The sequence below is a fragment of the Geotrypetes seraphini genome, chromosome 11 (assembly GCF_902459505.1).
Source record: "Geotrypetes seraphini chromosome 11, aGeoSer1.1, whole genome shotgun sequence".
Lineage (NCBI taxonomy): Eukaryota > Metazoa > Chordata > Amphibia > Gymnophiona > Dermophiidae > Geotrypetes > Geotrypetes seraphini.
Window position 1 is genome coordinate 128,387,374 of NC_047094.1, and position 26,058 is coordinate 128,413,431.

The window sequence follows — 26,058 nt, forward strand, 5'->3', positions numbered from 1 at the left end:
TACAGACAAGAGGGTGCTCGGAGGACCCGTTCTGAGATTTTGAATTCACCGAGAGCAACGTCTATCACAAACTATCGAAGCTAAAAGTAAACAAAGCCATGGGGTCGGATAATCTACACCCCAGAGTTCTTCGGGAATTAAGAGATGTCCTGGCGGAACCGTTAGCCGGGCTTTTCAATCTTTCCCTAAGCAAGGGAAAAAAAGTCCCCTTGGACTGGAAAACTGCTAACGTCATTCCGCTTCACAAAAAGGGAAGCAGGTTGGAGGCTGAAAATTACAGACTGGTGAGTCTCACATCAATAGTGTGTAAACTTATGGAAACGTTGATTAAAAACAGATTGGATACGTTTCTGGACGACGAAAGACTGAGGGATCCCCACCAGCATGGATTTACAAAGGGAAGGTTTTGTCAAACCAATCTGGTAAGCTTTTTTGACTGGGTAACAAAACAACTGGATGGTGGACAATCCCTGGATATTGTGTATTTAGACTTCAGTAAGGCTTTTGATAGTGTCCCACACCATAGGTTGTTAAACAAGATGAATACGATGGGTCTGGGAGATAGATTGACTGCATGGGTTAAAGACTGGCTTAGTGGCAGACTTCAGAGGGTGGTAGTAAATGGTACTCCCTCGGAAATGTCGGAAGTGACCAGTGGAGTGCCACAGGGCTCGGTTTTGGGTCCGATACTATTTAATATCTTTGTAAGGGATCTACCTCAGGGACTTCAAGGTAAAATTGCGTTATTTGCGGATGACGCTAAACTATGCAACATTGTGGGTAGCGCAACCGTGCCAGACACTATGAGGCAGGACCTACTTTTACTGGAATAATGGTCTAATACTTGGCAACTGAGTTTTAATGCCAAAAAGTGTAAGGTGATGCACCTTGGTAGCAATAACCCCTGCAGAGCATACATCCTGAATGGTGAAAACTTAACAAGAACCATCGCAGAACGAGACCTGGGTATAATCATTAGTGAAGATATGAAAACTGCCAATCAGGTGGCGAAAGCTTCAGCCAAGGCTATACAAATGCTAGGTTGCATCCGGAGAAGTTTTATCAGCCGTAAGCCTGAAGTCATAATGCCATTGTACAGGTCGATGGTGAGACCTCATCTAGAGTACTGTGTTCAATTTTGGAGGCCACATTATCAAAAGGATGTGAAGAGAATGGAGTCGGTTCAGCGTATAGCCACTAAGATGGTCTCAGGACTTAAGGATCTCCCATATGAAGAACATCTAAGCAGGCTGCAGTTATATTCTCTTGAAGAATGCAGAGAAAGGGGTGACATGATAGAGACATTCAAATATCTTACGGGCCGTATTAAGGTGGAGGAAGATATCTTCCTCCTTACGGGTCCCACGGCAACCAGAGGGCATCCGCTCAAACTCAAGCGTGGGAGATTTCATGGTGACATCAGGAAATACTTCTTCACCGAAAGAGTGGTTGATCGATGGAATGGTCTTCTACGTCAGGTAGTTGAGGCCAGTAACGCACTCGATTTCAAGGGACAATGGGATAAACATGTAGGTTCGCTCCGGGGAAATGCTTAAAGAGAGGGTTCTTGTTGAGGAAGGGTTCTTGGAGTGGGTTCGCTCCGGGAAATTCTTAGAGGGAGGGTTCTTCGAGTGGTCAGACTTGTTGGGCCGACAGCCCTTTTCTGCCGTCATACTCTATGTTTCTATGTTTACCAGCACCCCATAGTGAGGAACATGGTGCTGCCTGAGATTTTTCACTGTTGGAGGCTGAGTTTCCTTTTGGGGGTCGGGCTGCGTGCCTTTGACATGCTGCCCTTCTAGGGCAAGCATGCGACATGGGGGCTCTGCCAGTTGTCCACTTTGCGGGTCACTTCGCCTTTCCTTGCATTGCACTTCACCTGCCTCTGCTGTTTGCTGAACTTGCTACACGCCGGGCTATGAGAGGACTTACTGGTGTGTTGCTCTATTACACGGAGTCTTCTGCATCCACTGAGCCTGGTTCCCTCAAAGCTGACTTCTATCATCAAGATCTGATTTGGCACTGGTTGTATTCGGGACTACCCTGGTCTGCTGGATGAGGACACTCGCCAGGCCCACTCTGGAGCTTTTCCTTTTTTCCACTAGCCTACCATTCTTGCCCAATGTCTGTTTCCTTCCCTTTCACACTACTTTTTCTTTGCCTCTTTTACTGATTATTATACTTACTGATTTCTTTGTTTTAAGCTATATGGTATTGCTTCAGACTTTCATGGCATGATGTTCTGTTGTTCAAGGGTCCGGCTACTGCTCTATGTTGTACGCTATTGATTGTTATCTTTCTTCTATGTTACACCTTGTGACCAGTCAGACTCTGTGCCTGACATGTTCCCATTTAAAATCCCCAGGAAAGTTAGAACTAAGGCCAGAAAAGTTGTTCCTAAGCCCAGAAAAGCACAGCAGTCTAGGTTCCCAAATTATACTAGGGAGAACCTGGCTGAAAATGAGGTTTTTTTTTCTGACAGCTCAGAGGTAGAGGAAATGGAGACTCAGCCTAGCTCTGAAAGGTTTGTCTCCAAACCTGTTAACATTAGGTTAAGGCAAAATACCTCTGTGAGAAAGCCTTGCACTTTCACAGACATCCACAGAGGGAGCCCAAAGGAGCCTCAGAGCAGTGCAGGCACACTGAGAACAGGTGGGGCTCACACACTGAAAAGCCAGCAGTGTTTGTTTCAGAGAGAGAGGACAAGGAGAAGGGCAGGTTATCTCTCCACTGCTCAGCAGCCAGCCAGCCAGACCAGAGCAACCTAATAATCTGGAACTCATAGAGGTGGATGAGATAGCTCTGTGCAGGAAAGGTGAAGCCCTACCTCAAGAGGAACAAATAGAGGTTTTTGAACAGGTATTTCCAGAACCTGAGGCTATGGAAATAGGAGTGGCCTGTAAGGCCAAGTGACTTTAAAACTGTTTGTTTTTGGAAGTTTCCAAAGCAAGCCACTGTTCTGAACTGTTTTGTTTTTGAATGCTGGTTTAGGGTTTTGTATGGACAATTGCCGGGGACTAATTTGGAAAAGGAGGTGTTTTTTTTTTCTTTTTGCTGCATGGACTCACAGCACTGCTGAGGCCCAACTCAAGGCCCCAGGTGGGGGGGTGGGGAGAGGACATCTTCTTGTGTGCTATAAAGACTGTTACTGGAACTCTCTCAGTTTTGTTTTTGCCTTGTGAGGTTATGATTTTTATTTTGAATTTAGTAATTCACAGGAACTGAGAATTGTATTTGTGGGAGAAATTTGTCAAGATCTCGGGTGGGATTATATGAATGCTATGTATAGCTTGGATGACAAACTTGACAGTTCTCCTGCCCTAGCTCAGGAGCAGAGCTGAGGGCCTCCTGAACCTGTTCTTTCATATTTATGTTTTGGGAAAGCAATGTAGTAAATGTTAATGCACTATGATAGCTGGTCTTGAATTCCGTTTTGAGTAAGGCCCAATGCTAGGTCAGAATAAGGCCTAGGCCCAGGTGAGGCCTAGTTTCAGAAGGCTGTGCTGAAACTGCTGAGGCACAGGGACTTTTGTATATCCTGATTTTCTATCTGAGTTTTTTTTATTGTTTCTTGTTTGCCATTCTGTTTTTGCACAAGTGAGGAATAAAGAACCCTGAGCAATAATCTGACTAATTACCTGAATTTCTTTTTGACTCTTTTAGTGGATAATTTACCAGTTTTCCTGTGGTCCACTTGGGGCGCTATCTGGCTAGGCGAGAACCCGGTGGCCACCTCAGACAGTCTTTGTTAGGCCTTGCTGTTTTGTTTGCCTCTGCTTGATATAGCTGGTTGACTCTTCCATTATGGAGTCCAAAATAATGCACTGTTCTATTAGTGTATTTCTGGGCATGGCCCGGAGCTTTTTATTGCTCTTTTCTACTTTGGGATTTTGCATGGTCTATCCATGCCTTGTTTCGAGAAGGGGAGGGGAGAGACTTGGTGGGGATAGGGAGTGTATGGGGTGGGTGGGTTATATATGCGATCCAAGTGTGTATGGTCCGGTCTCCGCATGTTGCTGTGGTTCCATTTTTCTCTATTTTACTGTTAGCAGTGACTCTGTTTGAGTTGGAGGGGGAAATGGCTGGAACATCCCCTTCCACTCTGAGGAATGGTTTTTATTTCTGGCTTTTGAAAACTGGTTCTATCATGTTATGGCACATCTGAATGTAAAATCTCTTAATGTAGATGGGATTCACTCACAAGTTAAGCGCACCAAGATCCTAGCTTTTTTACAAGAGATTCATTTGACTCCCAATGAACATGCTAAACTTAAAAGGGAGTGGGTGGGACAAGTGGGGTACGCTTCTTTCACAGCTCGCAAATGTGGGGTAGCCATACTTATACACAAAAATATACCCTTTCATATCCATCAGCAAATTGCAGACCCTCAGGGAAGATACATCATTTTGATGGGGTCACCCTTTAATACTTTGCAATGTTTATGCCCCCAACACATATTCACATAGCTTTTTCTCTTCTCTGGTGGGTCTTTTGGCACCGCTGTGTTTCAATTCCCTTATCTTGAGAGGGGATTTTAATATAGTAGCCAATCCCGCCTGGGACTGCAAACCGCCAAATCGCCATCGAAAGGTCACTTTGCCAAAGGGGTGAATTTTCTCATGAAAGAACTAGGCCTATTGGATTCCTGGCGTATCATGCATCCGGCTGAGTACGATTTTTCTTTTTATTACCCACACACGGTGTACACGCGGATCGATTATCTTCTTATATCGGAAGTGCTCTTTCCCAAATTGACAGCGGTGCAGCTTCTGGAGCCCTTGGTGTCTGACCATGCACTGCTAGGCTTATCTTTGCAATATAGCCCACCCACTGCCACTCATATCTGGAAGATGTCTCCACACCTTTATTTGGATGTTAATTTTCCTTTCTATTTTAAAAAGAAATGGGAGGACTATGTTCAGACTAATTCGGTTGAGGGTGTGGGCCCTGTTATATATTGGGAGGCAGTCAAAGCAATCATGAGGTTATCAGGCCGCTGTACCGGGCCATGGTAAGCCCTCACCTGGAATACTGCGTCCAGTACTGGAATACTGGTTGCCATACATGAAGAAGGATACAGTACTACTCGAAAGGGTCCAGAGAAGAGTGACTAAAATGGTTAAGGGGCTGGAGGAGTTGCCGTACAGTGAAAGATTAGAAAAACTGGGCCTCTTCTCCCTTGAAAAGAGGAGAAAGAGGGGACATGATTGAAACATTTAAGATAATGAAAGAAATAGACTTAGTAGATAAAGACAGGTTGTTAACCCTCTCCAAGGTAGAGAAAACGAGAGGGAACTCTTTAAAGTTAAAAGGGGATAGATTCCATACAAACGTAAGGAAGTTCTTCTTCACCCAGAGAGTGTTAGAAAACTGGAATGCTCTTCTGGAGGCTGTTGTAGGGGAAAACACCCTCCAGGGATTCAAGATAAAATTAGACAAGTTCCTGCTGAACCAGAACATACGCAGGTAAGGCTAGCCTAAGTTAGGGCACTGGTCTTTGATCTAAGAGCCGCCACGTTAGCAGACTGCTGGGCAAGATGGACCACTGGTCTGACCCAGCAACGGCAATTCTTATGTTCTTATCCCTATCCCAGGAGTTACACAGCCTGCGTAGGATTCACATGGCGAGCCTGGATGATGCAACCAGGCATGCTATGGGCCTCTTAAAAACTCAAATTAATGATCTTTAACGTAGATAAATGCAAGGTCATGCACATAGGGAAAAAGAACCCGTTGTTCGAGTATAAAATGGGGGGGAGATTGCTGGAAGACACCGGACTTGAGAGAGACTTGGGTGTGCTAGTGGATCCATCCATGAAACCATCCGCACAGTGTGCAGCAGCCTCGAAGAAAGCCAACAGGATGCTGGGCATCATCAAGAGGGGCATATCAACCAGGACGCGGGAAGTCATCATGCCGCTGTATCGAGCGATGGTGCGCCCACATCTGGGCGTTCAATATTGGTCGCCGCACCTCAAGGACATGGCAGTTCTTGAGAGAGTCCAAAGGAGGGCAACGAAACTGGTAAGAGGGCTGGAAAACTGCCCATATGCTGAGAGGCTGGATAAACTGGGGCTCTTCTCTCTGGAAAAGAGGAGGCTCAGGGGGGATATGATAGAGACCTTCAAAATACTTAGGGGCATAGAGAGGGTGGACAGGGACAGGTTCTTCAGACTAAAAGGGACGACAGGTACGAGGGGGCACTCAGAGAAACTGAAGGGAGATAGGTTCAAATCAAATGCAAGGAAGTTTTTCTTCACCCAAAGGGTCGTGGACAAATGGAATGCGCTCCCGGAGGAAGTGATCCGGCAGAGTACAGTACAGGGATTCAAACAGGGATTGGACAGATTCCTGAGGGAAAAGGGGATCGTGGGGTACTGAGGGAGGTGCTGGGGTGTTGCATAAGTATAGACAGCTCACCAGGTCATGCAGGTGCAAGGCCGGAGGGTTAGGACATTGATGGGAAGATAGGACTTCGATGAGAAACCTAGGGGGCAAGGGGGCCCCTTCTGGTGATTAAGGCAGGTCATGACCTGTTGGGCCGCCGCGGGGGCGGACTGCTGGGCGGGATGGACCTCTGGTCTGACCCGGCAGAGGCACTGCTTATGTTCTTATGTTCTTATCTGTTGAATCAAAGGGTGAATCGTAGTATCTATTGTTTTAAATAAAAATTGCATCGCTGGGGAGACAAAACAGGATGTATGTTAGCTAATTTGGTGCGCCCGCCTAAAGCCAGACATATTATAACCTCTATTAAGGACAAACAGGGTAAGCTGCACACTGACCATTAGGCTATCACACAGCAGTTTGTGAAATTTTACACAGATCTATATTCAGCACACCGGATGACACAGTGGCCCGGGAAATCTTTTTCGGACTATAGACTTGCCCCCAATTGACCGAGGACCAATGCAACCTGCTTAATGGCCTAATCACTGGGGAAGAGATTCAGGTGGCCATAAAAAAAACCTTAAATTAGCCAAGACACCAGCTCCTGACCGGTTGGGTCCCAAATTCTACAGACTCCTGGACCCCAGAGCGCTTCTGCCTTTACAAGCTTATTTTATGGGACTTCGCACGGAAACCCCGCCTGGGGACTCTCATAGGGTGCACATTATTATTTTGCCTAAGCCGGGCTGGCCCTTGGACGCTCTCGGGTCCTACTGACCGATCTCTCTATTGAACCAGGACGTTAAACTTCTGGCTAGTATCCTGGCTCCGCGTCTTTCTCAGAAACGTTCATACACGAAGATCAAGTGGGTTTCGTGCCTGGCAGACACGTTTCCATGAACTTGTTGAAGGTGCTGGCAGTGTTGCAGTCTTCCTTCGTTCCAACTGATAGGGCTTTGATTACTAGCCTAGATGTCGAAAAAGCTTTCGATATGGTGTCATGGATCCACCATTTCTGGGTTTTAGAATGATTTGGATTCCGGAGCGATTTCCTTGCTTGGGTGTCTGCTTTATATCACAACCCCCATTTGCAGCTGTTGGTGAATGGCGGGGTCTCTGACCTCTTTCCATTGGGCCATGACACGAGACAGGGATGCCCTCTCTCTCTCTGTTTCTTTTCCTCTTGTCTTTTGAACCCTTAGTGATTCGTGTTCATTGTGACCCCGGCTTGGAGGGTTTGCGGGTGGGCACTCAAGAATTCCGTATCAGCATGTTTGCCGACAACTTGTTACTATATGTCAGATATGCTGACCGGAATGACATATCTCTTATGTCTCTTATCACGCTCTAGGTCCATTCTCCGGTCTCCGAATTAACTTCGATAAGACGGAGGCTCTATTGCTTGGATCCCTTGCTCGGGGGCATGGTGCACGCAGCTTGGCATTGACATTGCTCCTGGGAAGCTAAAATATTTGGGCATCATGTTGTATAGAGACCCCGGCAAATTATATACTTCTAACATTACTGCTACCATAGGCAAAATCAAAGCTCTTTGTCACAAATGGCGATCCCTTCCTCTTTCTCTGATGGGCAGAGTGGCACTAGTCAAAATGTTATTGTTCACCAAGTTGTTATATCTACTTCAAACCATTTGGTCTGGCTCACCTACGCTGACGAGCGGCTTTATCAGCCAGTCATACGGGGTTTTATCTTGGGAGGCAAGGTGGCTCGCATTAGCTTTTTGAAATTATCTCAAAGTAAAGTGCGAGGTGGCCTAAGTCTACCCGACCTTCGTATTTACAACGCAGCGGCACTCCTTAGATGGATACATGAACAATTGGTGTCCTCCCGGCGTTTCTCCCCTGTGAATCTCCTTGTGGAGTGCTGTTTACCTCATTCATTTCCTTACTTTATTCAAAGGGCAGGTAGAGGTCCCGGGGGACTCTGTGCCCGTCTTTCCCATTTCTGCTTCCTTTTCGGAAAGCCTGGCAGTGGTAGCGTTTGTGGCAGGGTTCCTTGCCCACTGCGTCTCCTTTCTTATCTCTTATTTGTAACCCTGATTTCATCCCCAGATTGCGTGGTCTTGCGGGATTGAGGAGCCGTGAGGAGAGGGATACAACTCTGGGTGATGTTCTACAACTGGGGGTGGGAGGGTGGGGGTCTATACCCTTCCCTCACCCAATTATGAGCTGCTTGGAATTTACCTGTACACTCAAATTCAACATTACTATCAGTCTCTAACCCAGGTTCATGGGGACCGCTGGACCTATGGTAAATTGGACATGGTCTTTCTTTGATTTGAAAATGTCAGAACACATACCAATCTCTTCTCATCAGAAGCATTAGTGGGGCTGAGTAAGAGATCAGAGTTAGGATATACATCTCTAGTAAATGCTTTTTGTACCACCCAGTGCGTATAACCCCGGTGAATGAAATGATTGTATAAAACCTTGGCATGGATCTTATATTCCTCTGTGGTGGAACAAATACATCTGATGGGCAAAAATTGACTGATGGTATGAGATTGTTTAAGACATGTAGGGTGACAACTTTTATACCTAAGATAATTGTTAGTTAACTACTGGCTTACTATATACAGATATAGACAAAGTACATCCTGTCTTTTTTTTTTTAATAAATATTTTTATTATTTTCAAATACACACTTCCAATGCGTATAATACAATAATAACAACACACACTGCCAATACATACAATACAATAATAATAATACATACATACATACATACATTATTACAACTTAATGAGGACTGTCTATTATAAAATAACCTAAAATTAAACAAAAATTAAATATAGAATAAAATAAAATACTCATAAGCTGCATATATCCAATTCAGATGGGAGGGAGTTGGGGAAGATTCTCCTTCAAATTTTTACAAAAACCATCCGGGGGGGGGGGCCCATTTCTTAGTAAATTAGCTACATTATTCTGTTAATGGCTATTATTTCCTCATATTTTCTAATTATACTCAAATGATTCCACCATTCAGGAAAGCTGAGTTTAGAATTATCTTTCCAATTGATGGCGATATGGTGGATAGCTAATACAATCATTGTGTCAAATATTTTGGTATGCGTTTATGGGATCAAGATATCAGGATTTGAGGAGCACAGAATGATGGATTTGTAAGAGATAGGAGGATTATTTCCTAAATGTGTTATAGAAAGTATTCTGGACCAAATATCTGTCCAGAATACTTGTACCTTGGAACATTTATAAAGGAGGTGTTTAAGAGTACAGGTCTGCGTATGACAAGGCCAATATAGACCTGAAGAACTGAATGTTTAAACTTAGCGATTTTATTAGGGGTCCAATAGGCCCTATGCAGAATATAAAAGGTTGAATGACAAATTGAGGCTGACATGGTGGGACGTGCTGATAAAGACCAGAAAGAGTTCCAATTAGTTCCAAAGAGTTCATAAAAGGAAATTACCTCCTCCCTACCCAATTCACATGTAGTTTTATATCATTTAGAAGCTCTTTTTTTTCTCTATTAAGAGAGAATGTGTGAACTTAATATAATTTGGTGAGTTAGGAGAAATATCCTTATACATCGGTCTTAGGGAGATGAAGGATTCTAAAATCAATTGCCAATTTTATAATTCAAATTCAGGGAGGTCCAGGATACATTTCAGGTTATTTAATGAAATAATTTCACCCTGAAAGGTTACTTGAGATAGAGCCCATATATTCTTTAATAGACAGGGTCTCCTTAATTCCAGAGATAATATGAGATTCAATGGCGCTGTTATACCATAAAAGAATGTGGTCCTAATTTATATTGCTGTTGTTCATGGCCTTATAAAATGTAAATATTACTGAAGCTGAAGATTTTAGGATTCTTAAAGAGTTTGAATAAGGATATTTATCCATAAAAGGAAGTAAATGTATAGGCATAGGAGAAATTAGTAATTTCTCGAGTACCAACCATCTTGGAGTATTCCAATCATCCAGGTTTTGAAGCTAGCACAGACTTTGGGTAAGTCTGAAAGCTAAGAGGTATCTTTTGAAATTTGCTAAGTTTAAGCTGCCTCTTACTTTAGGCAATTTTAATTTGTATAGTGCTATCCTGGGAGGTTTAGATTTCCATAGAAATTTGTTAATTAGATTGTCCACCTTCTTATATAAAGACTCTGGGAAAGGAATATAAATCATACTGAAAATGTAATTTAGTTTGGGTGCTAAAACCATTTTAATGGCTTCAGCTCTGCCCCACCAGGAGAGAAAAAGGGGAGACCAGGATTGTAAGATGGTTGTTAACTCAATGATGAATTTGGAATTTAAAAGTCAGTGTTTTATTTACAGAGGAACTATACCAAATGCCCAAATATTTAATCTTATCTGGTTCCCATTTAAAAGGATATTTTGAGATGTGATTTTTATGTACATATGGAGTCAATGGGAAAAGCGCTGACTTACACCAATTAATCTTGCATCCAGAGAATTTTGAAAATTCCCCAATACAAGTTAAAATGTATGGGATGGAATCTAATGAGGCATAGACAAGAATATCATCTGCATATATAGAGAGCTTAAAACATGAATCTTTAATAGACACCCCCTGATAGATTGATTTGTCCTAAATGCTATAGCTAGGTGTTCAAGAGCTAGGTTAAATAGAAAAGGAGAAAATGGATATCCTTGTTTCATACATAGAAACATGGAGTATGAGAAGGGGAGAAAAATCAGATAATACTACCATTAACCATAATAGAAGCTTGTGGATTGTTATAAAGAACTTTAAGCATGTATATAAATTTGTTATCAAACCCAAACCAAGATAAGGTATGGAAGAGGTAGTTCCACTCAATCCTATCAAATGCCTTTTCGGCATCTAATGAAAGAATCAAGAAAGGGTCCTTAGATTGAGTGGCAGGAGCTAAAATATTCCAAAAGAGGCGTATCTACTGTAAATCCAGTCTAATCTTTATGCAATAGGGTTTTAGCATAAATCTTGTTGTCTCTATTAATTAATGAGATTGGTCTGTAATTTTCCACTTTGGAATGATCTCTATCTGGTTTGGGAATCACTATTATGGTCAATTCTACAAAGGACCCTTTACATGACTATAAAGGTATAGGGATTAGAAGATCGGAAAATGTGTTATAAAATTCTATATTAAAACCATCGTTACCGGGAGCTTTACCCATGGGCAGATCCTTAATAACCTTAAGAATTTCTTTATACTGAACATTTTTCCCCAAAAAGGTGTTATATTCACTTGATACGGTGGGGTATGTTAAATTATTGGTGAAATTGTGAAACAAGGATTCGGGAAAACTGGAATTCTGGTGTAAAGAGTTGTGCATAAAATTTTTGAAACTGCCATGCTATATCTGTGTCCGAAAGATAGAAATTGTTTTCGGAGTCCACTATTTTAGAAACCCTATTTCTATTAATTTTAGATTTTAGATATTGTGCCAACATATGACTAGCTTTATTGTTTTCAGTGTAAAATCTAGAATTCTGCATATTCATGAGTTGGAGCATCTCAGTGGTCAGGGTCGAAGTTTGGTGTATAATTGAGGAGAGGATGATCTTATGTATTCATCTTCTAATTTTTTAATGTCTGATTCTAACTCAGAGCGAGCTTTCCTACGTTCCCTATTTTTATCTATTGAGTAACTAATTATATGTCCTCTTATGGTTGCTTTAAAGGCGTCCCACCAAATATCAAGTTTATAGTCAGCTTCATTATTAATGGAAAAGTATTCTGAAATTTTTCCCCTAAGAAAACAGATAAATTAATCATCCTTAAAAAGCAAGGAGTTAAATCTCCAAGGAGGTTTTGAAGGTAAGGGCAATAGCTTGTCCAAGTGAAGAGAGATGGCTGAATGATCTGATACTGTTCTACAGTGGATATCAGATTTAGTATTGTATTGAATTAGATGGGAGGAGATTAAAAAGAAATCTATATGCAAAATAGCTGTTATATGGGGGAGAAAAAAAAAGTAAACTCTTTGTCTTTAGGATGCAATAGTCTTGATGGGCCAAGTAAGTCAAAAGATTTTTTAATATCAATAATTTTCATTTGTTATATCTGTATGACCTACTTGATTGTCTATCTAGAATCCCATCTTGCACCAAGTTAAAGTCTCCTCCTATAATGATATGATTTTGTCCCGTATTAGCAATTACAGTAGCCACTTCATCAAAGAAGTCTGGGGAGTCCCCATTTGGAGCATACAGATTTAGTTTAACATAAATGTTATTATTAATGGAAATTTCTATAAGAATCCATCTTCCTTGATTATCATTAGATTGCCTAATAATATTAACAGGAAAGGAATTTCTTAGAATAGCTACTCCATTCTTCTTTTTCACTGCTGGTGAAGAAGCAATAAGCTTAAATTTGTTATTTCCTATTCTATTTGTATCAGAAAATTTCAAGTGGGTCTCTTTTTTTACTCCGCACTTTGGCCCTGATTCTCCAAAAGTGCGTCCCTATTTTAGGCAGCTGTAGGCGTCCTACAGCTGTCTAATCAGCCAATCGGGATGCACGTTTTTTAAAAAAATGCTCCCCAGGCAGGCCTGAAGGCGCCTCCGGGAGCCTAGGGAGACCCGCAAGACGCCTAAGCTCCCCAAAGGGCCTTAGGCGAACCTAGGTGGCCCTACGCGTCTCCCTAGTAGAGGAAGAAACCTTAAAATGTAGGCCAGCAAAATGCTGGTCTACATTGTAAGTAGACGCAGCCGCTATATTTATCGCGGCAAGGGATCTCTCTGCCGCTATAAGTATAGCGGGCCGCGGCCTGTCCGATCGGATGCCCCCCCTCTGACACTACCGACCGCCCCCCCCCCCCCCGACATTACCGATCTCCCTCCCACCCCGACACTACCAATCGCTGGCAGGAGAGTGTCCAATCCCTCCTGCCCGAAGACGCACCCCCCCGGCGCTATCAACCCCAAACCTCCAAACTAACCTGTTTTTTCAGGCCAGACGGTTCTTGCCCGTCCAGCTGGTAGGCCTGCCTCATCGAAATTGGCCAATCAGACCTTAGACTTAGTGGGGATGGGCGGACCCGCTATGCCTAAGGCCTGATTGGTCCAGGCTTCTAGAGCCTGGGCCAATCAGGCCTTAGGCTTTGGCGGGATGGGCCGGGAAGGGGCGAGCCCGCCTCATTTCGACGAGGCCGTATTCGAACAGGGGTACAGGAAGCCCCCCTGGTGCAGCATTGGCAACAGGTTAATCACGTTATGGAAGATCTTACATTTACAGTGTTGGACTGTATATCTTGCCCCAGGGGAGGTGACATTGCCCGTATGTTGTGGAGGAGAGAACAAAAATGGATTTTCAACTTAAACACCCTTCACCCGAATGGCCTCAACAATGAGATCGAGTGGGCAGCATTCCTCTGATCACGTCTGGCTCACTTTCTTTTTTACAGCCTTTCACCTGCAGAATATTTGTTCTATTCTTCTGTAATGTGAATCTATGATGTCATTACGTTCTTACGCTCAGTTTTTCCCTCCCGCTCCGGTTTAAAAATCGGAGTTGGTGTCGGCATTCTCCGTTGCATGGAACTTCTTTAATTTTTGACTGGTATGTATCTGATGTGCTTTTTCCCAGCCTTGTCAGTTATTAATGCTCTTACTCCTTGCACAGTTACAGTAGCCTTTAGAGTTTCAGTGCTCGTTCCTGGTGCTTTGTTATCTTTTTTTGTTTTTGCATTTCAGATCACAGTTAAACAACTTATACATGGTGTGACTCTTTTGCAAATATTTCACTCTCAGTTGGCGGGGTCTCCTGAAGCAGACGCCGAAACGGGGCCGCGTCGGGACCCTGAGAAGCTGCATTTTGCATATAAGTTAAGTACATTCTCACACCTTCAGTGACAACCTGAACGCAATTACTTTTTGAATTTTCTACATTTTTGAAAACAGTATTATTCAAAGTTATATATACAGTTTTTCAATTGGATTTTTAAACCTTCATGAGTCGGATCCGTTTTTACTAACAATAATGCTATGATTGGATGAAAAACTCTTACTCCAAGAGGGGGTAACCTCCCCCTCTTCAGAGTTACATATCTCTGAGCTAAGTTAAAGTATAGCGGGTCCTTCTCACATGTTGGTTCAATTGACCTGAGTCAGTCTTTTCAAGTATAAGACCACCAGGTAAGGCTGAATATTACTTGCTGTTTTTTAATATTCACGGGCTGGCTCTGCCCCTAACCCCCTTGGATATGGAGGGAGAAGTGTAGTACTCTTATAGTGGAATATGTGAGCCCTCCTAAACAACCCCAAACCTACTATACCTACATATAGGTGATGCTTACAGGCATAAGGGATATTGTTGTGATGCAGTTGGGCAGATTTTGAAGGGCTCAACATACAATATAAGGGGTTTTTGGTGAGATGTATACCTCCAGCCTTGTATGTGAAGTTCACTAAAGTACCCCCGAGCATGCCCCACTGCTCTGCTGGGATAAGTCTGTGTGGCCAGTTTACTAAGGGCTAGATGCACTAAAGTTTCCGATCATCTAACAATAGTTGCTAAACCAGTTTGACTGGTTTAGCGATCAATTGGATTTGCCAAACCTAAGCACAAAATGGCTCAATGTGTGGTTTTCCTTGCAGTTGTACATTCTCCGATTCTGGCATGCAAATGAAGTCATTAATATTAAAACCAGGCATCCGACTGATGCCCTAACTTTGCATGCCAGAATCGGATTAGTATTACCGACCAATCAATTTGGCATATCACAGGCCTCAATTCTCTCACCTCTACTCTTTTAATATCTTTCTTCCACCACTACTTACTTTGTCAATCTATTGGGTTTTCAATGTTTGCCTACACGGATGATATACAATTAGTACATCAGATAGACCCAGATAATCCGAACGAATTCTGGAAATTAATTCAAAAATGGAACAAATCAGAATTTGGTTGAACGATAACATGTTGGCTTTAAATATAAATAAACTGAAAGCAATGCTATTTGCATCAAGGGAAGGTCTTTCTTGTTGTAACCCTATTCAAATTCATTCAGTTCCTTTACAAATAGTCACGTCAATAAAACTGCTTGGCATCATTCTACATTCCATCATAATCAAATCAGTGGTTGATAAAAGTTTCCACATTGATATGTTCTCTTACAAAACTTCTTGATCCTTCTTCTATCAATATCTTTCTTTTTTTTTTTTTACTTCTTTATTCATTTTAACACTTACAAAAAGTGAAACAGTATATAACATCCATTTGATCTTAAATACATCACTTAATATTCTACAAACTCAATTTCAAATCCTATAACCCTCCCCTTCCCTATTCAATAACATTCATCAAACTCAAGAAAAACATATAACTTCCCCCCTCCCCACATTATTTACCCTCAAAAGAAAATCAAGAAATCCCCACCCACTTCCCTCCTGGATGTGCATATTTAAGGGGAAAAATTGATATTCAATCATTACAGTATTTTGTTAATGGCTCCCAAATATCCTGAAATTTCTTAATGTACCCCCTCTGTATGGCAATTACCCTTTCCATTTTAAATATGTGACATAGATAGTTCCACCAAAAGCTATAATTCAAGCGATCCCAATTTTTCATTATATGTTGTATGGCAACCCCTGTCATAATAAGTAATAACTTATTATTATTAGATGATATTTGACTCTTAGCCCTCATTGCTGTGCCAAATAATACAGTATCATAAGTTAATGCAACCGGATTTTCTAACATGCCATTTATTTGACCCCAAATTGAATTCCAAAAAGCAAGTATCAATTGACAATAGAATAGCAAGTGATCTAATGTCCCAGCTTCAAGATGATAGTGCCAGCATCTATTAGACTTAGAGCTATCTAACTTTTGTAAACGAACTAGGGTCCAAAATGCTCTGTGCAACAAGAAAAACCAAGTTTGTTTCATAGATGCCGACACTGTACATCCCATCTTCCAAGACCAAATTCGTGGCCATTGAGACGCAGTAATTTGATGCTTTATCTCAATGCTCCAAATGTTCCATAGATCAGTTTTTGGTTTCTTATTTAAAAAGCCAGATATTAATTTGTACCACTGAGCATTCTTTAGTTATCTCATGTCTTGATTATTGCAACACACTTTACAAAGGCATAACTCAAAAAGAAATAAGACGTTTACAGATAATACAAAATACATCAATCAAAATTATTACTAATTCATATGATCATGTGACCCCCTTTATTAATGAAAGCTCACTGGCTTCCTATTAATCACAGAATTACATATAAAATTCTAATCTTCAAAACTTGTGTAACTGTCCAGAGTTTATAAATAGGTATTTTATTCCTTATACTCCTTCTAGATCTCTCAGATCAGCTTCACAACATCTCTTATGTATTCCATCTATAAATCATATTAACACAATGTATGCATCTATATTTTCAGTAACAGCACCTTCCCTATGGAATGCCAAACATTTGCATTTAAGAGAAGAAACATCCTTGATGCGGTTTAAATCTAAATTAAAGGCATTTTTATTTAAAGACACCTTCAACATATACCCTATATACTCGAATATAAACCAGGATTTTTGGGCCAAAAAATGGTCCAAAAATGGGTGTCCCGGTTTATATTCGGGCCAGTGTCCCCCTCACAGACTTATCGCAGGCCGCTGCCAGGCTCTGCACACTGCCCCCCTCCCTGCCCTGTCTGTCGTACCTGCTCTGCCGATCCCTGGTAGTCCAAAGGTGCAGCGGGCAGGAGCGAGTTTTACACTCTCCTGCCCCATTGCTAACCTGATCAGTCGGTGGCTGCTGCGAGTTCTGGTTTCTTCAGCCACTGAGCGGCACCAAGCAGGAGCGCACTTTGGCGCTGCTGCTCGGCGCAGAGCAGCTTCCTGACAGGGAATGGAGGGAAGCGAGCTAGGTGCACTGGCTTGCAGGGAGGGGGCTGGGTACAGAGCCTGACAGGGGATGGAGGGAAGGGGGCTGGGTGCAGAGTCAGGCAGGGCACTTGAATATTAAGCGTCCAACTTATATTCTAGTCAACCATTTTACCTCCTTTGGGGGGGGGAATGGGTGTCTCAACTTATATTTGGATCAACTTATATTCGAGTATATACAGTAATCATCCTCTTAAAGATACCCTTGAGCTTCTCACATCCTTTAACTTGATTTTTAATTCCCTCCCTTTTGTTTTTGCCTTATTTGAAACTTTTCTTTTTATAATGTAGTTCTTGCCCTTCACCTATTGTACTTGTTTGTATGTCCAACTTTATTTAAGTCCATTGAGCATTGTATAAGTGTATACCCAAATTTTTAATTGTACACTACTTAGAAATTTTGTATAGGTGGTTTAACAAATTTTTAAAATAAACTTGGAAACTATTAAAATAAAAATGCTGTGCCGAAGACCCCCCCCCATCCCTGACAAATAACCGTAGTATCAAAAAATTGGCAGGAGGGATAGCCTCTCCCTCCTGCCGCTGCAAACCTCCTCCACACTGACCCCACTCCTTAAAGGACCCCCTCCCCCAAAAATCAGCAGGAGGGATGCCCATTCTCTCCAGCCGCTATACTGGACCCCTATACTGACCCTATACTGACCCCTCTGCCCCCAAATGACCCCTACCCCCTCCCCTTCCTATAAAAATTGGCATCAGGAATGCCTATGCCCTCCTGCCACTGGATGCTCCCCCACGGAACCACCCCTGTACCTCTAAAATAGATGACAACAAGAGGGATGCCCTGTCCCTCCTGTTTGCAGGTCTTCCCCTTCCCGATGCATCCTAGGATGCACAGGGAGAGACCTAAGGCCCTGTTTGACTAAGATACCTAAGGCCCAAGGGAAGGCCCGCCATTTTGGAGTGGCAGGACTGCGAGCAGGAAGGATTGGGCATCTATTTTTGAGATACGGGGAAGTTCAAAGGGGGGCTTGAGGGCTTCCAGTGGCAGGAGGGAGTGTGCATACCCACTACTGAATTTTTTTTTTTTTTAAGGAAGGGGAGTGGGGAAGGGTCGGCTAAAAAAATCAGCCAACAGTGACTAACAAGAGTCTTAACAAATGTGTTTTGTGCATCTAGCCAGGAGTCCCCAAAGTCCCTCCTTGAGGGCCAAATCCAGTCGGTTTTCAGGATTTCCCCAATGAATATGCATGAGATCTATGTGCATGCACTACTTTCAATGCATATTCATTGGGGAAATCCTGAAAACCCGACTGGATTCGGCCCTCAAGGAGGGACTTTGGGGACCCCTGATCTAGCCCTTAGAATTTACTAAGAATGCTGTCCCCTCCTACATCCCAATTGCCTGTTTGTGTGTATTTTTCATTTGGACATTTTTTTCTAAAAATGGTTCAAAAATATAGATACACTGAGCACATCATCTAAGAAATGGCCATTTTTAAAATATAAAGATAGATACCTTACTTTTTGCTTCATACGATGCACTTTTTTTTCCACCCAAAATTGGGTGGAAATTTCGGTGCGTCTTATGATGCGAAGGTAACTTTTTTAAACACCCCTTCCCACCCCGCCTTACCTTTTAAAAATGTCCCACTCTTTGGGGATACACGGGCTGACTGCTGCCCGCCACCACCGCTGCACCACCCTGCCTGCTGCAACTCCAGGATTGTATGTCACTGGCCCACAAGCCTTCCCCTGATGTCGGGGGAAGGCTTATGGGCGGGCGACAGGCAATCGCTGCACGCTGGCCCTTCCCTTCCTGGAGTTGTGGCGCAGCGGCGGCGGACCAGGGGCAAAGGAATCGGCGACGGGTAGGCAGGCTTCGGCACGACAAGGAGGGAGGAAGGCAGGCTCCGGCACGGCAGGGAGGACGAAGGACAAAAGCTGGAATGCAGTGAGGGGGAGGGGGCACGAACTCGGGACATGGGAGGAAGGGATGACGAAGGTCAAAGGCTGGAAGGCAGTGAGGTGGAGGGGGCATAAACTTAGGGCATGGGAGGGAGGGAATAGAAGAGACAATTGTTTGGCCTGAGTGAAGAAAGGAAGGAAGAAAGAAAGGAAGGAATGAGACGCATGAAATCACCAGACAACAAAGGTAGGAAAAATGATTTTATTTTCAATGTAGTGATCAAAATTCAGTTTTGAGAATTTATATCTGCTGTGTGTATTGAGTATTGGCTCGTGGCCAGCAGGGGGTGCTGGTTATGGGACGGAAATGGGAATGGATGTTAGGACATGATAAGTGCAGTATTTTTTGTGGAGTTTTTTTCTACAAAAGGCCAGTTTTTCGTATGATTCTGGGTAATTCTAGTTAGACAAACATCTGTGTCAGTTAAGGACCACGCCCAAATAGAAGCGTACAGAAAAACAGGTGAATAAAAATTTAAATATATTGTAGCTAAGGCCAGAGAAAAACACACTAAGGATTAATATAAGGGAAAGCATAATAATATCTGTGTATGTACTTTGCTGTTGAGCCAAATCATGGTGGAAATCAGGATTACATGGAATCCATTTTGGGTTGTTTGTGTTTACCAGTGATTAGTTTCTGTCTTCTTTGTCCTCTCTGAGTTTTTCCCGCTCCCAGCAGCGTGGTGTTAAGTAATACCACATGTACTGTAGACTGGCTAGGAAGATCACGTGTCCTAAACTAAGAGATAAAATGCATTAAGTATGAATGTGTGCAAGGGGCCCCGAATGAACGAAGGAATGATTGATATATGAGAGATATATGAAAGAATGGTGTGTACTTAATTTCTAATATTTTATATATTTTAAACCTGAAGAAACACTAAGGAAAATCCTGATGCAACATCTGGGAGTAATTAGAGTCAGAGACTGTTGCTTCAGTCTCCAGCATAGGAAGGGGGGGCATTGGAAGCCCATGCTTATCACTGTGTGTAACATGAAGCTGTCAGCTTTCCTCTTCCAGACTAAAGTTACTGTCAATTTAGGGAGAGGTTGAGAATTTTTCAGCACCATGTTAATAATTGTAGATTCTCTTGAATAATAATGTTAATTCAGAAATCAAATGTACTGTTCTAAACTTTTAAACATGGAAACATGGAGGGATTTATTTTTTCCTTTGTCTAAACTTTTAAGACCACCCATAAAATTGTTATTGGCTATTATGATGATGATGTCACCGAAAAGCCAACAGTATATAATAGAAACTCTGGAGCTAGAAAAACGAGACCATTGTGAGAAGGCCAGCCTTTGGCCACGATGATGATCTCCCATTAGCGCAACGTAAGCATTAATTATGCTGATGCTTTTGATCTAATAATGGAAAAATAGAAACAATAATTCAATAAATTTTGGTTATAATTTTTAAAACCTTGCGCTGGTGTCATTTTGCATGTATAATTATTTTCAAACCTGAAGCTTTCACAAATGGCGTCAATGACCCTTGCTCAGTATATGAAAAATAATAGGAACAGCCTGGAGGGAGGGGGGGACAGGGTGCAGAACCTGACAAAGTGTGGGGTTGGGTGCAGAGCCTAGCAGAGAGTTAGGGGGGCTGGGTGGAGAGCCTGGTATATATTAGTACACAATTTGGTTCAAAATATTTATTTTTCTTGTTTTCCTACTCTAAATCTAGGGTGTGTCTTATAGTCCGGTGCATCTTATTGAGTGAAAAATACAGTATTTTCCTGCTTTGAAAATATTAACTAGTAGATTTCTGGACATTTTCCAGAACACATCCAAAACTGTATTTAGACACCATATTGAAAATTCCCTCCATGTGTAACAAAGTAATTGAGGGCAAGTCAAGCAATTTATGCCTCTATCTTTAGAGTTCCTTCTAATTTTAGGGAAAATGGAACTATAAGTCCATGCATGCAATAGGGGTAAAATCAGAAAAGAATCAGTATGCTCATATGAGACAAAGTCAAGTAATATCCTGGAAGATTTCATGTCTGATCAACTATATCCCCTATTTACCAAACACCCAGTGAACCCCACCACATACCTAACAAATCCCATCTCTTCGCAGCTAAATTCAGCCACCATGGAGTCGGAGGCACTGGAGCAGATGAGCCTCCATTTTCCTTCAGTTTCCTCGTAGACAGTCAGCCGAAAGTCAACTGAACTGACCTGTACTGTGACACAAGGAGAAGAGATATGGATGCTGGATTGAATGATTGCTTTGTGTCATGCACTTGTTTACATTTCTGGAAGCACGGAGCTCCAGTCCTATCCTTAGGATTGCCACTTGGCTCCATCTCATAGGGAGTAGGCTAATCCAGTTTTTTCTCTAAGGATGAAGAACCTATCTTGTTCAGCATTTCTTTGCAAAGGTGGTGTTCTATCATTTTTCCATCCTCCTACAAATTTTTCTAGTTGTGCCATATCCTTTTTAAGACAGGGTAACCAGAACTACACACAGTACTCAGGATATAGTTGCATACTTTTTCCAATTTCCATTTCATGTACCAGCCAGAGAAACTTAAGGAACTCTAAATATACAAGCTTTACCCTACTGTATGCATAAACTAAAGTTCCATCTGTTTAACAGAGTAAAACTAGTACTGGATTAGCCTACATCCTATGATATGAAGCCAGAGAAGATACTACATTTACTACTACTATTCTTTTCTATAGCAGTGTTCTTCAACCACCGGTCCGTGGACCGGTGCTGATCCACAGAAATTTCCTGCCGGTCCACAGCACTTGCAGCACGTGCATCAGGCCCAAAACAATGTTCTTCAACTGCCGGTCCACGGTGTGATTGATGCGGTGTTATCTTCAGGCCGGCTCCCTCTTCCTCATTGATGAAGTGCACAAAGCTGCGGGCAGTGGCTTCTACAACATCAGAGGGAAGGCTTCTGCAACGTCAGAGGGAAGGCTTCCAGATGAGACAAGGGACGCGCAAGGAGCCGCTGCCCACAGCTTTGTGCACTGCATCAATGAGGAAGAGGGAGCCGGCCTGAAGATAACCCCGGGGGCGGCATAAACTGGCCAGGCGGGAGAAGGCCAGAAGGTAAGGCATAGCATGGAGGGAGGGAGACAACAAAGGTAGGGGGAATGATTTTATTTTTGGATTTAGTGATTTTATGATGTCAATTTTGAGAATCTATATCTACTGTCAGTGTGCTTTGTGTAGTTTAATTTTGTGGTTAATCATTATGTGTTGTTAATAAGATTATATTGTGTATCTGTGAAAAATGAATGAAAAAAAATAATGTTACAATTAGTACTATTATGGGAGTGGGGTCTGGGGTGGAGATTGGGTAGAGATGGGCGGGGTCTGGCCCACGACTTAGCCCAGTGTTCTTCAACCGCCGGTCCACAAAATAATTCTTTTATTTCTGCCGGTCCATAGGTGTAAAAAGGTTGAAGAACACTGTTCTATAGCACTACAATATGTACATGCAGGCACTTTGTCCCTAGTGGGATCACAATTTAAGGTGTCTTTTGTACTGAGGCAATAAAGGTTAAATGACTGGGGGGGAAGATTCTCAAAAGCTAACGCCATCGCTAAACTGTACACAGCCTGTACACAGTTTAGCAGCGGATTATCAAAAGAGATTAGCTCCCTCTTTAATGAGGTTTCTAGCAGTCTCCAACACTGACATGCAAATGGACTCTTCAACACTGAAATGAGCCCTCCGGTGGATTCTTAAAAGATTATATGCATGTTTGCATCTCATCCATGGGAGTCACTGAACCATGTCTCTATGATAACAATAATATCCAGGTCTGCCTCTAACATCAGGGCTTGCAGATCATGCACTTTGTTGCTTAGACTGCGAGCGTTTGTGGTCATCGCTTTCCAGCTATCTTTCAGTGGTAAACTTGTTTTTCGTATAGATTTATGTTTAGTTACACTTCCTGTTACATTGCTAAGAAGTGAGTTGGTAATATTGTTTATGTTGCTATCTGTACTACCATCACATCTTGTCTTTTGCTGGGGATGGCCTCCATAATTTTATTTCATACATACGTCACCCCACCTTCTAGTTTAAATGCCTAGAAACATCTTGCCTAAATTTCTCAACAAGGATTCTTTTTCCTGCTATAATAAGATGTGACCCATCATTACAATATAGTCTCTTCTCTTTCCATGTATTTCCCCATCTACCTATGTACTTAAAACCTTCTTGGTGACACCAGGCTTTGAGCTATCTATTGAAGTCCTCTGTGTTTTTTACTTTTTGCTTTCCCTTTTCATATGCAGGCAGTACTTCTGAAAAAGCTAAAGTCTTTACAAATGGTTTCAAGCCCTCACCAAGCTCCCGAAAAGCTTTCTGCACTGCAAGTGTGGAATTGTTGGCCAGGTCATTTGTTCCCAGATGGATAACATTGGTGTTAGAATCCTTAGTTTCTTCCTTAATTATAGTCAGTATGTGCCCGGAACTCCTGGTAGCTGAAGATCCTGGAAGATATTTCACTATTTTAGTCTCTTCGCCCTGTGTTCCAAGGTTAATGCCTCTTATGATGGAATCCCCCAATAGCAATAGTTTTCTGTTTTGGGCTTTTTCATTTGTGCTTAGGGTGCACTTTCTCTCTTGAGTTGCCTTCACTGGTTCCAGTCCCACCTCGATTCTGTTTTCTTGAGTATCGCGGTGCACTAGTGCAGTGTTCTTCAACCTTTTTACACTCGTGGACCGGCAGAAATAAAAGAATTATTTTGTGGACCGGCAAACTACTAGGACTAAAATTTTAAAACCCCGTTTACGCCCCATCTCCGTGAGCTCGGTCCCCGCAAACCATCTGATCCCATCTGCACAAGCCGCAATTATGATTTTATATCAAACGTATTTTATTAAAGTATAAAAAGAAACAATATTCTGAACAACTGTGATTTTATAAATACAAATATACAGAGCACGGACCAACAAAACCCCTGTCTCCTCTCCCCTTCACATATATCCCCTCTACTATCAAGAAAACTGAACAAGCCAAGTTATTATAGAATGCTATATAGAAATATCATGCTAACAGAATACTGCAGTCCCCAGTTATGTCTCTAGCAGGATATATATTTCAAATCTGATATATTCTAATGACAAAATAGAAATAAAATTATTTTTTTCTACCTTTTGTTGTCTCTGGTTTCTGCTTTCATCTTCTTTTCACTCTTTTCCTTCCAGCATCTGCCTGTTCCATCCAATGTCTGCCCTCTCCCCCTTCCATATGTATCTGACTTCTTTCTATGCCCCTCTTCCCTGTCTATCCAGCCTGTTCCTCCTCTCTCCTTTTTACATCATTCATTCCAGCTTCACTGCCTTCTTCATTTTTATCTCTCCTACACCAGATCTAGCATCTTTATCCCTCTCTCATTTCTCTGCTGATCCCCTTTCCAGCATCAATGTCTCTCTACTTTCTCATTCCTCTCTCTCCCCTTTCCCTCATCTGATCTCTCCATTCCACCCTGACCCCCTTCCCCTCCTGTAATCTCCCTGCCAGCTGTTTCCTTCCTTTTTTCTTTCTCCCTTCCCTCCTTCCTTTTTTTCCTTCTCCCTTCCCTCCTCCCTCTATCCAACATTAACTCTCTTCCCATCCCTTTCCCTCCTCCCCTTCCAGCAGCATCTCTCCTTCTTCTCCCTTCCCTCCTCCCTCTATCCAACATTAATTCTCTTCCCATCCCTTTCCCTCCTCCCCTCCCAGCAGCATCTCTCCTTCTAACTCCCTTTTAAGTCCAGTAACAGCTCTCCCTTTATCCAGTAGCTTCCCAGCCTCCTACAGTGGCTTCCTCCCCTTCCAGCAGCTCTCAGTACTTGCCTGCAGGAAGTTGCCGGTAAAGCACTGCCCTGGCAAGTAGGAGAGCTGGTGGGAGGGGAGACAGCCACTGTGAAGGCTCCCCAGGATCTTGCTCGCACACGCTGACCATCTCCCTCCACCTGCACCTGAATCTGCAGCTCTCTCCGTTCTAATCGCAACATCCCCGCGGCCCTCTTCAGCAACTCGGCAGAGGCGGCGATCAAGACAGGCTGCCGACGTCGGGATCTTCACTCTCTGAGTCCCGCCTATTTTGTTTCAACTTCCTGTTTCTGAACAGGCGAGACTCAGAGAGGGAAGGCCCCGACGTCAGCAGCCTGTCATGATCGCCTGAGGCTGGAAGGAACATTAGTCAGCAGGAACCGCAGTCAGGAGGAACCGCAGTCGGCAGGAAATTTAACTGCTGACTTGATCTCGCCGGCCCTGCGCGGATCGGCAGAAATTTTCTGCGGACCGGCGGTTGAAGAAATGTGCACTAGTGGAGCAAAGGAAATCTGTAGAGGTAATATTTGTGAAGGTGAATGTTTCTGTGCTACATATTGCAGTTTTCCTGAGCCTACTGTGACCTATTTATTCCTGGGTGGTTTTATTCTTTAAGGTAAGTTGGTATGATTTTTGGAGTGATGGAAGCTGCTTTAATTGTATTCAATTCCTGTTTAAGTTTGCAGAGCTCCTCCTTAATACTAGCAAGTTGAAGACAGAAGGGGCGAGCCTTTAGACTCCAAATAGTGTGTCTTGGAATTAAAGCACCACAGTGATTGCATTGAATAAAGGTCATCTTGATTAGTTGGGAAGTGAATTGATTTGAATAGTCTTGATTATTTTTTGCTCCATAAGACGCACTTTTTCCATTCCCAAAAAGGGGGTGGAAATAAGGGTGGGTCTTGTGGAGTGAATACCCCCATGTATCCCTGTACTGTTTTAAAAAAATCCGGCTGTCCAGCCCTGTATGCCAGGAGCTTTCAGCGCTCCTGCCCTTCCCTCAGCTGACTCCAAAACTCTTGCAGCAGCATCAGAGTGGAGCACGAGGC

The 26,058-nt window shown here is 42.7% G+C and overlaps 1 protein-coding gene across 4 annotated transcripts in view; it reads right to left on the minus strand.

Annotated features, from left to right (window-relative positions):
- The window catches only part of HPN (hepsin), a 181,032-nt gene that overhangs the window by 91,475 nt on the left and 63,499 nt on the right, over nucleotides 1-26,058 (minus strand). For 3 of the 4 annotated variants that reach the window (XM_033963174.1, XM_033963176.1, XM_033963175.1), the window contains one exon: nucleotides 21,276-21,405. In XM_033963174.1, coding sequence (XP_033819065.1) covers nucleotides 21,276-21,405 — 130 coding nt within the window. The remainder of the gene's footprint in view (nucleotides 1-21,275; nucleotides 21,406-26,058) is intronic. The other variant, XM_033963177.1, reaches the window with a different exon arrangement.